General features: G+C 36.0%; 1 protein-coding gene across 1 annotated transcript in view; it reads right to left on the reverse strand.

The window, feature by feature from the left end:
* Positions 1–4,860: 4,860 nt before the first annotated feature.
* Positions 4,861–15,912, reverse strand: part of FGF10 (fibroblast growth factor 10) — a 63,907-nt gene continuing 52,855 nt past the window's right edge. Inside the window, exons 2-3 of the mRNA XM_027635074.1 lie at positions 10,232–10,335; positions 4,861–6,434 (exon numbers count right to left, since the gene is read on the reverse strand). Of these exons, the coding sequence (XP_027490875.1) occupies positions 6,237–6,434; positions 10,232–10,335 (302 nt within the window). The 3' untranslated portion in view covers positions 4,861–6,236. The remainder of the gene's footprint in view (positions 6,435–10,231; positions 10,336–15,912) is intronic.

The raw sequence follows: 15,912 nt of genomic DNA on the forward strand, positions 1-15,912 counted from the left end.
TTCAGGCATTCATTTACAACTTGATGCTGGCTTTCAGTATGAATATAGGCTGAACCTTGCTGCAGGATTTTGTATTGAAGCTCTTTAACCATTCTGACACTGTACCTTCCTACTGCATCTCCTAATTACCATAGAAATGTAATAATTACGGCTATCAGCATGACTTTTCTCTGACAGTATATCGTTCACTTCAGAGCATTTAAGAAGCAATTAGTTAAATAAATGAATGGATTAAATCTTATCTGTCTCTGTCAGGCAAAGGATACAGTACTCATTTAACATGATAAGCAGAGCCATATCTCTTCTTCCAAAGCTGGAATCTTATAGCTTAATTTATATTTAAGTGAGCACAAACTGCATGCTATATCAGTAGCACTTGGTGAGTTGTACTGGTTGACAATAAGGAAGAGAAAGAGACCGATCCTTCCTTTACAAGATTGTCAACATCTTCATCATATTTCATCACAGAAATAAGATTCAGTCAGATACCAGGATAGGTCATGTATTGCCTACCATTTAAGAAAAGCAATGAAGGTTGTAAATACTAATGCCATATCCTTTCCTTATGTTTCCCTTTCCTTGAGTGAACCATGGAAAAAGAAAGAAGCCAGAACATATATTTTCATTTGCAATGTATCATGTACACAGGGGCTGTTAACCTAATTTATCCTCGCAATGCATATTTAACTTTTGAACCTAATTTGCATGTTTACTAGTAAGTATGTGCATAGTTTCAAGGCAGCAAAGGGTTATCAAAACACTACTGTATCATCAGATCTCTGTGTCATTCTACATGGAATGAGAAATGAGAGTCTTATGTTTTTGGTATTAATGACAGTGTACTGCAGACACCAGTAGTGCGAGCTACCTCAGTGAACCATTTATGAATCTTGCTGTTATATGGCAAAGAAGGAAGAAATCACAGGAAATAAGCATAACTGGACATACACTGCATAGAGTAGTATGAGTGATGCACATTTTTGAAAACACAGGCAAGTGAGAATTCAAGAGTATTCTAAGGGTAGAAAGTATACAAATTAGCTGGCATTTTGAAAATAATGTAGCAGAGAGGTTCATTTTTCATTCCACTCACTGAAAAAGTCAAGTTCCTGCATGTACAACATCAAATGTTGATTTTTTTTTTTAACTATTTATATCTAGAAAACAAGTGCAGATGCAAGAGAAGATCAATGTTTAACTCGACTTCTGCAAAGACTCGTAGCAACTGAAAGGGTTAAAAGTTCATTAAGAAATTAGTAAAACAGGTGCATTATCAAAAAAATCATACAATTTCAACAAAGTCATAGAATAGTTTGAATGGTTAAATAGTAGTCGTCTGAAACTTGGTACACACACTTTACTTTTCCGTAGTGACAAAAACCCTGTAATATCTTGATTCTTCATTTATTACATTATCACAAGATAACTAAAGAGTCTGAGCTTTGATGTAAATATAGACTTTGTTTTTATTATACTGTGATAAATTACCTATATCAGTATCAGTCCCCTAAATATTTTGCACAGAACTATACAGTTGGGTACTTTATGTGAGTTTTTTTCAGATACTGCAATTCTCATAGCCTCATATTTCGACGTTGGTCTGATAGGACATGTATTTCTGATATCACCACCAGCATATCCATTTATCCATTTACATGTGTGATTACCCACTGACAGTGGTATCAAGTGCACCCTCAGCAAAGTTCTGATGACACCAAGCTGTGTGGTGTAGTCGACACACTGGAGGGAAGGGATGCCATCCAGGGGGACCTTGACAGGCTTGAGAGGTGGGACAATGCAAATCTCATGAAGTTCAACAAAGCCAAGTGCAAGATCCTACATGTGGGTGGTGGAAATCCCAGACACACCTACAGGCTGGGTGAAGAAGTGATTGAGAGTAGCCCTGTGGAGAAAGATTTGGGGGTGATGGCTGATAAAGAACTTAACATGAGCTGGCAGTGTGTGCTTGCAGCCCAGAAAGCTGATGAAATCCTGGGCTGCATAAAAAATAGCATGGCCAGCAGGTCAAGGGAGGTGATTCCTCCCTTCTACTCTCCAATTGTGAGAGCCCACTTGGAATACTGCACACTATTCTTGTATCCCCAGCATAAGAAGGACATGGAACTGTTGGAGCAAGTTCAGAGGAGGCCACAAAGTTGATAAGAGGACTGGAGAGCTCACCTACGAAGACAGGCTGAGAAAGTTGGGCTGTTCGGCCCGGAGAAGAGAAGATTGCATGAAGACCTCACAGTAACCTTTCAGTATCTGAAGGGAGCCTACAGGGAAGCTGGAGAGGGACTTTCCATCAGAAATTGTAGTGATAGGACAACGAGTAATGGATAAAAATTGAAAGAGGGGAAATACAGCTTAGAAATAAGGAAGAAATTTTTTACTGTGAGGGTGATGAGGCACTGGAACAGGTTGCCCAGAGAAGTTGTGGATGCCCCATCCCCGGCAGTGTTCAAGGCCAGGTTGGATAAGGCCTTGAGAAACCTGGTCTAGTGGGACGTGTCCCTGCCCATGCTAGGGGGCTTGAGATTAGATGATCTTTAAAGTCCCTTCCAACGCCTTAATATTCTATGATGCTATGACTCTATGATTCTATTTCACCTTAACTAAATAGCATAAGGTGGCACCACTAAAGATCCTGGTGCAGATTTTCAGGAGTGGAAATTCTCCTCATTTATACCGCAGTAACTCAGAGATCACTGCTCTCATATAATTAATTGAGGTTTTGTCATGGTTCCTTTATTTCAGCTTCCACAGGAGCATATTTTCATACACTGTTTGGGTGGACAAAAGACATATTACTTTTCTTTTTTTTTCTGGGATTAGCAAGTGAAAATATATGTATCAGATACCTGAGATTCACCATGCTTCATTATGACTGTTTGTGTGAATAGAGACAATCAGTTTCAGGAGGGGAGGAATTACAAAGTTGTGCTCATATACTTCTAAAGCTTACTAAACTTTAGTGAACTTTATAACCTGAAATGTCTTTTGCATGAAGTCTTATATAAAATGTAACTATTTTTCCATATCTAAAGTTACTTTAAAAATATGAATACATGCTCTTCTTCCTAAACCCTTCATTCTTTCATCAAATATATGCTTCCTCTAAATTCATTGCTTTATTCCACTGTATAAAACTAGGTGGATTCAAATACTTACAGGAGGAATCTGAAGCATTTGGTTGTTACTAGTGTAGAGATAGTGGACTCACACATACAAAATATTCAAAATACTTAGACATGTTCAAGTGATTTTTGTTTTGTTTGGGGCCTATACAGCATGAAACCACAGCCTGTAGTACAACAGATCTTTTAGCTTTTTATTTTTATTGTGCAGTATAATTTCAGATTAATAAAACAAACAAAGACAATGCTTTTATTCTCTAATCCCCACATTTTATTATTTTTATTTAAATATAACATACTATACATTGTTGCTCAGTGATTTTTTGTATCCCTTTTCTTTTCTAAACCCCTTTCCCTGTTTTCATTTTACTCAGGAGTGTTATGCTGAGGGTGACAGAAAACAGAGCTTATGTTTGAGGATTTGGGATACTCTAATGTCTGCAGTTTGCTCCCACTACAGTGGGTATTACAGTATACCAAACACACAGGAATCATTGATTCCTTCAAGCGTTTTTCATTTTGTTTAATTTTCAGAAACCACTTTTCATCTCAGAAATGGCTCCTGACTCGCTTTGGAAACGTGATATTTTCTGACCTTGTCGTTTGAGCAGCATAGTGTTTTAAGTACTATGATAATATTTATGCATAATCCTCCCCTGACCAAGTCATCTAGGTAATTCTGTCTGAAGAGAATTTCATTTGTACTCTAAATGTTCTTTAAGAGGTCATTCAATACTGCATTCACTCAAGCTCATAATGAAGATTGGTGGTCCACTATGACTTGTCAGTTTTAATTACCGATTACAAATTTAAACAACAGAAGTTCGTTTTTATCATAGTAATTGTTTTGCTGTGAGCTGCAACTATCTTTAGAATCTGAAATTCTTATTTCTCTTTCTAGAAAAATGTCATTTGTGAAGAAGAAATCTGGAGATAAAGTACCATGCAATACAGCATCAGCTATTAACTAAAAATATGTTGTCTCTCAATGAATTCCTAGTTTTAAAACAGTTGACTTTATTTAAGGACAGGAAATATAACCATTTCGTATTTTATGGGGAAGCATTTTTTTGCCTTTTTTTTTAAAGAAAACCCCAGTTAATATTTAAATAACAGATTAAGATTGGAGTGCTGGTTAAACATTGACTTAAATAAGTTATAGAAGATTCCAACAACACCAGGCTTTATAGAGGTTAAACATTTTCAAAAAGACACATTAAGCAAGGCTCTCCTTTGTACCAAAATACAGTCTCCAAACAATAAAAATAAAACCAACTTTTTCACAACAAGAAATATTGAAGATAAACTGCAGCATCAATATAATCTTATAGTTATCACTTAAAGTATTTAAAACAAAATAACATTATACTACTTTTGTTTCTTACTAAAGACACTGCAAAGGCTTATTTATTTATTTAATGGAATACAAGGTGAAGACAGTGGTACAAATTGTTTGATGTACTGTTTTCTATTTATCTGCTCTAACAAAATGAATCTCAATATGGTTACAATGGTGAGCTATCCAGAGCTCTCTAAAATTAATGAGTAAAGCAAAACATAAAACAAACCTTATGTACCTTTAATTGAACAGACTTCATATTATGCTTAACTTTATTATACTGCAGTTGCTCAAGTTAAGCCATGGGACTAGTAACACTTCATAAAAATGTGCTAGATGTTATGTGTTTTGAGCCTTCAATTACTGTGATGGTTATGAAAGTCATGTTGGCTCTCATATATAATATACATGTGAGTAATAATCTCTGAAAAATGGATGAGCATGATTTTGGATCTTCTGTCTCTCAGTCCTGAATTAGATATTGCTCTCACTATATGCATGTGATTCTACGAGTTGGTACCAATGGCAAATAGGTGAATGAGAGCATTATCTGAATAAGGAGTGAAGGACTGTGTTGCCTTCTTGCTTAGCTTTCAGAGGCCAAATGTTATACTTAGGAATTACACACTAGTGTTTAATTTCAACATTTGTAATCTCAGTGACTGTAACAGGGCTGTCCACATCTAGGTTCCAGCCCAATGTGTGCTACAGAATATCACGCTGATTGCGATGCGTTAGATCCTAGCTCCAAACTGAAATCAAAGTCAGCTGAATATACACACAGATGCATTGACATCCAAGTACAGATGTGGTCCCTCCTCTCAATTTCAAAATAGCAGAAAGACCCTTTGAACAAAGTATTTTTTGAAGTTTGTTCTTGAGTGCTTATAACTACAAAAATTTCTCCAATATAAAGAAGCCAATACCATAAATCCAAGCACTGCTTGTTTGGTCTTTTGCTTAAGTGCAAGATAGTCTAGAAAAAAGACGGAGTATACACTTTAAATTCTGCCTTTAAAGCCTTGTCTAATACCTATTCTCAGAGTACTTCTGAGGTTTTGACATCTTACTCTATCAACCTCTCTGTGAAGTACTAAGAAAAAGGGAAAATAACAAAGAAGCAAATGAGGAAAATATTTCAAATAAAAAAGATATTTAACATCCTATTAAATAAATAACTTAGAGAGAAATAAAAAGAAACAAATTTAGAACATACAAGCAAACCATACTATTCATTTTGTTAGAACAGTTATATACTACTTTGCTTATCCTATCCATTCTTCCAAAAGGCTTCTCCAGAAATGTCATTATTTGTGCATATGACCCAAGTGCTTCCAGTAAATGCTTGCGTGTCTAACTGTTCATTGAATCATTAGGCTTGAATGAGCAATTAAGGACTTTGATATGAGTTAGTATTCCATAAATAGCATTCCCCATGAAGATCACGCAACAGATTGTCTTATGTCCATCAAGGTCTGTTGCAGTGATTAAAAAAAAAAAAAAATGTTCACACTGGCAATAAATTCCATCCCCTTTGATCCAGCTTGCATTTTGATTATAAGATACGACAACAAACTAAATAAAGGTATTTCATGTGCTAGCAATAAGTACAAAACCTTCAAAGGCTTCCCCTGCTCTCATTTCAAACATGCAGATAGATGTCTGGGCTATTTCTCTGCTTTTACCCTTTAAGAGAATTACCAAATATTCTTGACATAACAGTCTTTGGTTCAGCTTCATCAAAGAAATAGCTTGTTCATCTATGACATGACCACCATGGGAAGAAAGTGAGCAGAAGTGTTTTTCCTTCTTGTTTTCTGTCCTCTCTTTGTGGTTCCCCTCCCATTCAGAGCCACAAACATTTGCCTTCCATTGTGCTTCCAATTTAAGGATGCGTATGTGTTATATCCATTTTCTTCTATTCTTTCCTTCAATTTGCAATCACTATTAAACTCCTTCTGTTAAAAGAGGAAAAAAATACACAAATTCAGAACAAACATAACATTTCAGAATTGCAGCACACTGAAGGCAAATACTTTCTAAAAATATTTTGAAGATTTTAAGTGTTCACTGACACTCCTTTAGGATTCTGCAGTGTATTTAAATAAAAGTTTCACTGTGTCCACAGTATTTAAAGCAAAATCAGTTAGACGGCAAAAAGTGAAACTAACAAAAGATATAATTAGTTACTCAGTGCATAATTATAGCAGTGAAATGATATAGTTTAGTCAGAGCTGAAATTAAATTTCTCTGTGTTAGAATATGGCAACAATATTAAATCAAGTTCTCAGTCATAAACTCAAAAGTATAAGGAGGCAATCTTGAAATCATTAATCATCTTTCAGTTCTAACAAATATAACCCTTAAATATATTGAACAAGATATTGATACCATATGTTAAACAAATAAGTATGGCATAGCCGTACTTCTTATTTAAAGTAAGATCCTTTAAAGTACACTAATCATGAAATAAGGCTTTTTGGATGGGTGCAAATACTATTATGCTGCTATTACAATGAATGTGAGGCCTTTTTACCTTGTTTACCTGAAGATGGGCTTAGCCTAAAAAAGAATCATGTATGATCCTGTATCTTATTGACTAAAACAGCTTGAAAGTAGTTTTTTCTATAGTACCAGAGATTAAGGTTTTCTGTCTTTAAAGGAGAATCAGTTGTCAATTTGTTAGAAGGAATAAAAAATACAAGCATGTGGAAGCATGTTGTTAAATGCACTTTTACACAGATCTACTTTTCTATACTGAAGCCAAGAATGCTTTGTTTTCATAAACAAGTAATTCCTACATACAAATCCATCCAATTTTAACAAACTACTTATATTCCATTTAGAGGTCTTTTAAAAGTGGAATGACTACAACATAATTAAATTAAAATGAAAAATTAGCATTTTGTTGTTTCTGCATTTCAGAAAATAAGATGTCATTTCACAGCTCAGGCAGAAACATGTCAGAATCTCAGAGTATGATATACTAAGTGCATGCACTATTTTTAATTTATCTATGAACAAGACAAGAAAGAAATCTGAATAATAAAACAATTTTCATGGTACAGTCAAGAATTTCAGGAACACTGTATCTTTTATTACAATCAACATCCCTAGATATTCAGGTAATACATATATAGAAAGTATCCACATTAATAAAAAGGATATAAGACTATTGAAAATATATTTTCCATACCTATTAACTTTAATTAGAATTTTAAAACTAATTAATGTTCAGTACTTTGATACAGTAAGAATTTTGTGTTAATAATTAATGTTTTAGTTGCCTTTAAGATCACAGAACGCATACTTAACAGAATTGCATTGTGTTCATATTTATATATGCACATATTCAAACTCAATTGGTCTTCAGCTTTAGGATTACTAGTTATTTAAACAATGATTGCTGGGGAAGACACTACCAAGGGAAGACTCTCTACAAAGTGATTACTGATACTGCCTGTATTCACAAAGCTATATAGATAATTTAATACTTATTTTCTGTAATATGCCACCTCGAGTGTGTATTTAAAAGGCAGATCGCCACCAATCACAGTTCTAAACTGTAGTAATTTCTCCTATCTGCAGGCAGCTTATTTTGTTAAAGAAACCAAATAGTGAGTCTTCCTTTGGTCCCTCGTTCCAACGAGAGTCAGTCAAATGGAAAAGTATTTTGTAAACATAGAAGTCTTACTTAACTTGTTTTCCCAGATGCAGAATTGTACTCAGATCCAAATTTTACCTCTATTCTTAGACAATAGAGAGAGAACAGATGATGTTGTGATGTGCTTAAGAAGTCTTATTGGCAGGGGTCTGAGTGCTACTCAGGACTGCCTTGTTCATTTGAAACAAATTTCAGCATAATCCTGCACCAATGTCTATTGTACACATGCTCAAGAGTGTTTTTACAATTTTTATTGGTTCTGGTATTCATATCCATCTGCAAGCTGTCACACTGTAGTAATATGAGGCTAACTGCAAATCTTGGGAGTCTGGGAAAAATAATAACAGAAGCATTCTTGAAATTGCTAAAGTATTATGGAATAGGTTTTGATAAATCATTATGCTGTGATTTTATGATGTGAATATTGAAAAATTATCTCAGCTGGAATTAAAGAAAAGGCTTTCCACAGTCGTATCCTCCTGTCAACACTATTTCTAATACATTATGAATTACTGAATCTTCTGGCAGCAGTTTCCACCTACGGTACATGAAAGCTGCTTTGACTTCTTCTGTACATATACAGGGTTATGGACTCTCACCATAGCAGCCATGACAAACAACTTGGGCAAGAAAACTTGTCTTGGGCTTTGGGTTGGCCCATCACAAATGACTAAACTTCACACTGTAAACTGAGACGTGTGAATTGAAGATGTTGACTTATGGTAAAATGATCACCTATATACAGAAGCATACCTACAATGACTATACTGAATAACTCAGGACACAGTTATATCTCTCAATAGAGCAGGACTAAGCCCTGATCATCCCGTAGTTCTGAAGAGTGTAATTTTAGAAGTGAAAATGTACATTTAAAGGAGTTTAAGAAACATCTATTTGTTCTGATCTTTCCTTAACATAATTCTTTGACACCGTCACAGAGTTTAGAAGGTCGCTTTTGAACCAGGAGTGACTAGCCACAGTGCAGATGACGGAGGACAGTTTTTATTTTTTGTATGAACTCAACCCACCTGGTAAAAGTGTTTCCTTAAAAATGAAGGCCAAATGGCTTCAAGCCCCTTGAGTCTTAGTTTAAGATTAGCATTAATTCGTTATTTTCAGCAGAAGCAGGAGGCTTAACCGCATCACTTGAGGATAAACCCAGTTCCTATCTGTGACCTTCTGTTTACAAAGCCTATGGATGTTCTGAACACTGAGCAACCTGAAGATTGGCTCATAACCTTTCCAGGAACTGACAAAACATTGCAAAATTACAAACCAAACCAGATGTAATACCGGAAGAATCTGGTATTTGTGTAATCATGCAGACGTGTGAGGATACATTTGAGTTTAGTTGTTAGATTTATACATCATATTGCTCTCTACTAAAAATATTTGGATAGTTACTGGGTTTTCTTGGGTTGGTTTGTTTTTGTTTGTTTGATTATTTGGGTGGTTTTCATGTCTGGTTTTTTCCCCCTGAAAGTATCAGTAACCCCAAACTTAACACAAATAAAAATATTGTATACATGGAAAATTTCCAAATGTTAACCAAATTCTGCTCAGACTAAGCATATCTGATGATATACAAGTTCATGTCTCTCTGTACTGCCCATAATCTTTTGTATTAATTAACACAGTCAATTTAAAGCTGGCTACTCTAGAAATCTTCAAAGTTGTAGTTTGATGACTTGGTGTGTTTACTCGATCAGCTCAAGTTTCCATGACTGCAAGTACACTTTATCCCTCCCAGAATTACTGCTAAATGTGACTGTAATGAAGAAAAATGAAAAACAAGCCTTCAAGAGTACATTTTGTAGGACCATCTCCATTGACCTCTCCTTAATAAGAAATGTGACTGAAGCAGTAAGTATAATAAATCCCAGAATGTGTGTTGGTATGATATGAGCTTAGCAAACAAAAGGAAGTTTGTGTAGAGGAGTGATCCTGGTTTATCAGAGAATGAAATTTTGATGAACAGCTCACTTCAGGTCTAATTAGCAGTAATACACAGACAAGTGGGGTTTTCAGTAGTCAAGATAGGGAATGGTGCTGACTTCTGCAACCCATTTGGAATGTAAAAAAGGTACTTACAGAGCCGTAGACTTTTCCTTTTTTGTTCATGGCTAAATAGTAGTTGCTCTTAATAGACTTAACTGCCACAACTCCAATTTCTACAGATGTTATCTCCAATATGCCTAAAAAAAAAATTGAGCTATTTAATCACTTTTTAAGAGGATTTTCTCACTATAGAAAAGCCAACAAATCTGAAAAATGCTAAACTTTTAATATTCCGGACTGACAGACCAATAAACTTTAGCAAAATTCTTCTCTAAGCAATTGCAAGAATATACATAAATATTTTTTCCATTAACATTTTGCTAACCCTGCATTTTAAACCTCATAGATACTGAAACAGCTCCATTCTTCTTAGCATAGATTTCACTAAAGTTTATCAGAAAAGACATCAGAACCACAGCATTAAATTAAATACATGGCATATGACAATAGAATAGCATATGTCAGTAGAATACTAGATTTCCCCCAATCTTCAAAACCCTTTATAAACAACTTGTTCCTTGTAAGACATTCAGATAAACTAAATCTGTTGGTTGCACTGAGCTGATAAATTCACTTTCGCAGGTGTTGTGACGATTTGGGATATAGTAAGACTAACCCAAATGGCCACACTATCTTTGTCTTTCATATATCAGAAACATTTTGCTCCATTTGTAATAAATATGATTAATTTTTTTTTTCCTTTAAAATGAACTGTTTCTGTGACCCTGGCTGGTTCAAGGAACTAGTGATGGGAGATACAGTTTTTCATCTCTGTTTTCTGCCCAGGAGCATACTGACTGACTTGGGAGTAGTAGAAGTTACTACTGGGAGCAAAGGTCCCTCTGACATCTGGAGCTGCCTATCTACTCTACTCTGCCAAGCAGAGGAGATATGGCCAGTAACTTAAATGAAAACTCTAAAAACAACTTCCATAGTTACACGTAATATTACCTTGAGAATTAGCACAAAGTGCTTAGGTGGAAACAAGAAAAAGTGAACTCAGGGGAACTCTGTAATCAAGGAAATGTGAGGTAAAGAGCTACTTAAAGGGGAGGCTCAGGGGGGACCTCCTTGCTCTGTACAAATACAGAGTATAGTTGTCACGCCTGCCATGAGAGGACCAGAGGAAATGGCCTTTAGCAGAGAGAAGGGAGATTCAGATTAGAAATAAGAATAACTTTTTCATTGTTAGGGTGGTCAGGCATTGGAATAGGTTGCCCAGGGAGGTGGTGGATTCACTATCCCTGGAGGTGTTAAAGAGGCATCTGGATCTGGTGCTGGGTGATATGGTTTAGTGGTTTAGGGGTTACAGTGGTGGTGCTGGCTTGACAGTTGAACCGGATGATCTTGATGACCCAACCTTGATGATTCTGTGATCTTCTATGATCTTTTAAGGGTAACTTGCCTACTGTTGCAAAAGAGTAATATATTATTTCCCATATGTAAGACAAAGAGAATTATCTCTAATCTCGAGAAAAGTTGTGAGGGCTCCTTAATTAGGTGTTGATAGTCAGCTTGTATGTCATGGCTTTGATAGAGGCAGATCAATGAGTTCACAACAGCCAAAGCCTATTATCTTTGTACTATTCTTAAAATGTTGCTCATTTTCACAGCAAAGAAAAGCCAAAGTTGCTTTCTTGATTTTCTGTGAAAATATTATTATAGAGCACTGAGGAGCTCTTGAATGGGAGATCTGCTGAAGTATTTGTGCTCAAAATCAAACAGAGTTAAGTGGACTGCCTTAAGTTTTGTGGATGACAAATTATTAGAGGGTAAGAATGTGGTGTGAACACTGCTGCAACACCATAAGTGACATGGTGTTTTTTGTATTTTCCATGCCAGTAAGTGATGAGAAGAATTCACTTAATTCTTTCTACAGAACTGTATTGCAGTAACCTGAACTAGTCTGGGTCCATTTCTAACACCGCCAGTAACAAAACAAAAAATTAAAACAAACCAAAACACAAACAAAGAAACAAAAATTCTATTGGCATAAAATGCCATTATTTTATGTTGAAATGGATTAAACTGACTTAGATTTTGCCATACTATCCTTGTAACAGTAACCATATTAGACCATTTCAACTGACTATTACACTAGCAGCTAAAGGAGAACAGTGTTTAAATAAGAAACTTATACTGAATTAACCCATTTTAAGTGTCTTGCACTTGAATGATGGAGATACAATGCTCTTCAGTACAATATTTAAAACGACAAAAGTAACCATATAATTATAGAAAATTTAGTCATTTTTTTCTGTTAAAGGTTCTGGTAAAGTTTGTTTGCAATCTCAGACTCCGTTATATTCCCAGTGGGGCAAATACAAGTAATAAGGAGAAAAGTTACTACATTTACATTATATCCACAATAAGTAGCTTGATTATACATAGTTATGCTATTTAATCATAGCCAAATATATCAGAATTCTTCCAAACTGTTATCAGTTTGTTTTATCATCACCAATGATCCCGGATTTATTCTCACTGAGTGTGTTCTGTGTATTTGGAAGTTGAGAAATGCATAATTTTCAATTACAATTTTGCATATTCTGCAGTAGGTTTTGGGTGGGGCAGTGGAAATTTTAATGGATGTTTTTCTTTGAAATGAATTCAATCTTGATCTGTTACCCCTTGGGTAACATGAAACTAATTTGGTATTTTGCTACTCTCTGTAGACCCCCAAGACTTCACTGGATTTACATGCTAGTTACAAGTGCAGTTACACCCCAGATTTTACCTAGTTTGCAAATTATTCAGTGTTATTTACAGATTTTTCTCAGGAGAAGAATCTCTAATTTGATAGAAACCTAATAAAGGTAATAGAAAACTTTTCATTGCTTTCAGTGATGTAGACACAAATTCCAAAGTTCAGCACGAGAGCACCTACTCATCTGATATGAATCTGCAGAAGTCTTAAGAACTTCCCCCTTCTTGAAATAGACTGAATTTAAACAAAAATAAATAAAATGCATTTCATGTAAGGTTGAAAATATGTATTTAATTATTCTTAAAACATTATTAAATTCAGCAGGAATATATTAAAAAAGGAAATGGAGACGTAGTATGAAGCTTAAACCCACAATGTTTTCACCATCTAATGACTCTGACTTTTTTGAGGGCACAAAAACATTTGTATTTCCCTCAATGTTTATGGAGTAGAGTCATGGGCCATGATTGGACTCCTATACTACTCCAATAAAATGTATAATTTCCATGGGATTTTAAGATTAACTGTAAAACTTCATATTCTGCAAGTGCTGCAGGCTTGGAGGTAAGAACCTATGTGCAGTCATAGATGACACGACTGAAGGGTTGCCAGACCTCTGTGGGTACTCCACTGGCTTTGGGAAGGCTATTCTTGACAGATGGTTGTTCTCACATAACTTCAAAAAGTAAGACTTTAACCTTTTGAGTAACCTGTTCCACTACCTAAATTAGAAAGGTTTTTAGTATCCAATTTAAAGGCCTTGTTGTAATTTGAGCAAACTAATTTTTCCTTAAATTGTGAACTAACACGAAAAAGACATTACTTGTACTTTTTAGTTTGTAGTAACCTTCTATATATTCAGGAATTATTATCACACCTGCCTATTAACTTACTGACTTCTGGTCTCTAAACAAGTCCAGTTTTTCAATGCTTTCATTAAAGCTTTCTGGTTTTCTAGACCTTTAAAAAGTCCTGTTGTTTGTGCCTACAGCATAGCTATAATGTTCCTATTGATACAATTTTGATACAAGAAAGATAATTTCATATTTCCAGCAAAAAATATATGCACACTCATACATTTACATATACTTTCCTTTGTTTTACAGTATAGAATAATAATGATTCATGTTTGAGCTGTGATGCACAACCCTTAGATACATGGGAGAAATTAAAGCTATCATTCCTCTTTCCATAGCAGGGAATTTGACTATTCCCAATTAAATGTTTTACTTTGCATGTGTCCCAGTTAGGGGGCCTCTTGTTTATTTTATAATTTCTCTAATTTCTCAATGGTTTTTTGGGTTCTTATTCAGTCCTCCAATGTATTTATGACTATTCCAAGTTCATAGCGGAAGATACCTTGAAAAGACCTTTGTGGAAGCTGATGGTTCTGTTCAGATTAGCAGTGAAAATCTCCTAATTCCTTTTTCATAGTGTAAGATTTTGGCCTAGATGTGGTTGCTGATTTTGGCAAATAAAATATAATCAGAGACATCAGTTTCAAAGATCTTTTCAAAATTTATGATTCTCTAATGCTTCTCTCCAATAAACGAATATTTAATGTTATGATAGTAAAAAAATGTTATTATTACTTTTCTTTGATTAATTTTTTAATTCATAGATTAATAGAATTGTTAAGGTTGGAGAAGATCTCTAAGATCATGGAGTCCAACTGTAAACCCAGCACTGCCAAGTCCACCACTAAATCATGTCCCTGAGTGCCATATCTACGCATCTTTTAACCATCTCCAGGGGGTTGACTCAAGCAATTCCCCAGGCAGCTGATTCCAGTGCTTGACAACCCTTTCCTTGAAGAAATTGTTCCTAATATCCAGTCTAAATCTCCTCTGATGCAACTCGAGGCCATTTCCTCAACTTATTGTTTGTTAATTGGGAGAAGAGACCGACACTCACCATGACACAAACTCCTTTCAGGCAGTCATAGAGAGTGATAAGGTCTCCCCTGAGCCTCCTTTTCTCCAGGCTAAACATCCCCAGCTCTCTCAGCTGCTTCTCATAGTACTTGTGCTCCACATCTATTGCCAACTCTATTGCCCTTCTCTGGACACGTTCCAGCCCCTCAATGTCTTTCTCACAGTGAGGGCCCAGAACTGGACGCAGCACTTGAGGTGTGGCCTCACCAGTGCCCAGTAAAGGAGGACAGTCACTGCCCTGGTCCTGCTGGCCACACTATGGGTAATACAGGCCAAGTTGCCATTGGCCTTCTTGGACACCTGGACACACTGTTGGCTCATGTTCAGCCTGTTGACCAGAACGCCCAGGTCCTTTTCTGCTGGGCTGCTTTCCAGCCACTCTTCCCCAGCCTGTACTGCTGCCGGGGGTTGGACCTGGCACTTGGCCTTCTTGAACCTCATACCACTGGTCTCGGCCCATCGATCCAGCCAGTCCAGATCCTTCTGCACAGCCTTCCTGCCCTCCAGCAGATCAACACTCCTGCCCAAATTGGTGGCATCTGCAAACTGACTGAGGGTACACTCGATCTCCTCACCTTGATCACTAAGAAGATGTTAAACAGGAACCGCCCCAAAACTGAGCCCTGGCAAACACCATTTGTGACTGGTTGCCAGCTGGATCTAATTCCATTCACCACCAGTCTCTGGGCCTGGCCATCAAAGTGTCCACCGGTCCAAGCCATGAGCAGCTAGTTTCTCTAGGAAAATGCTATAAGAAATGGTACCAGAGGTTTTACTAAAATCTGGCTAGACAACACTGACAGCCTTTCCCTCATCTACTAAGCAGGTCACCCTATCATTAAGGGATTGGTTCTTTTGGGTTAAAAATTTCTTAAGTGCTTATCAACATATATTTTATGTTGACTTGTCTCTAGGTCTTTGCATTTTCTTTCTGTTTTTAAGACATATTAGATTCCTCAGTTTTCTCAGGAACTGCTTTTCTCCTCACATTTTCAGAATAAATCTCTAGAGGTTTGTCCAACCTACTCAATAGAGATAGAAAATTTTATCAAATCATCCAACTCATTCTTTTC

Source organism: Corapipo altera, unplaced genomic scaffold (genome assembly GCF_003945725.1).
Source record: "Corapipo altera isolate COAL_440 unplaced genomic scaffold, ASM394572v1 61411, whole genome shotgun sequence".
Taxonomy (NCBI): Eukaryota; Metazoa; Chordata; class Aves; order Passeriformes; family Pipridae; genus Corapipo; species Corapipo altera.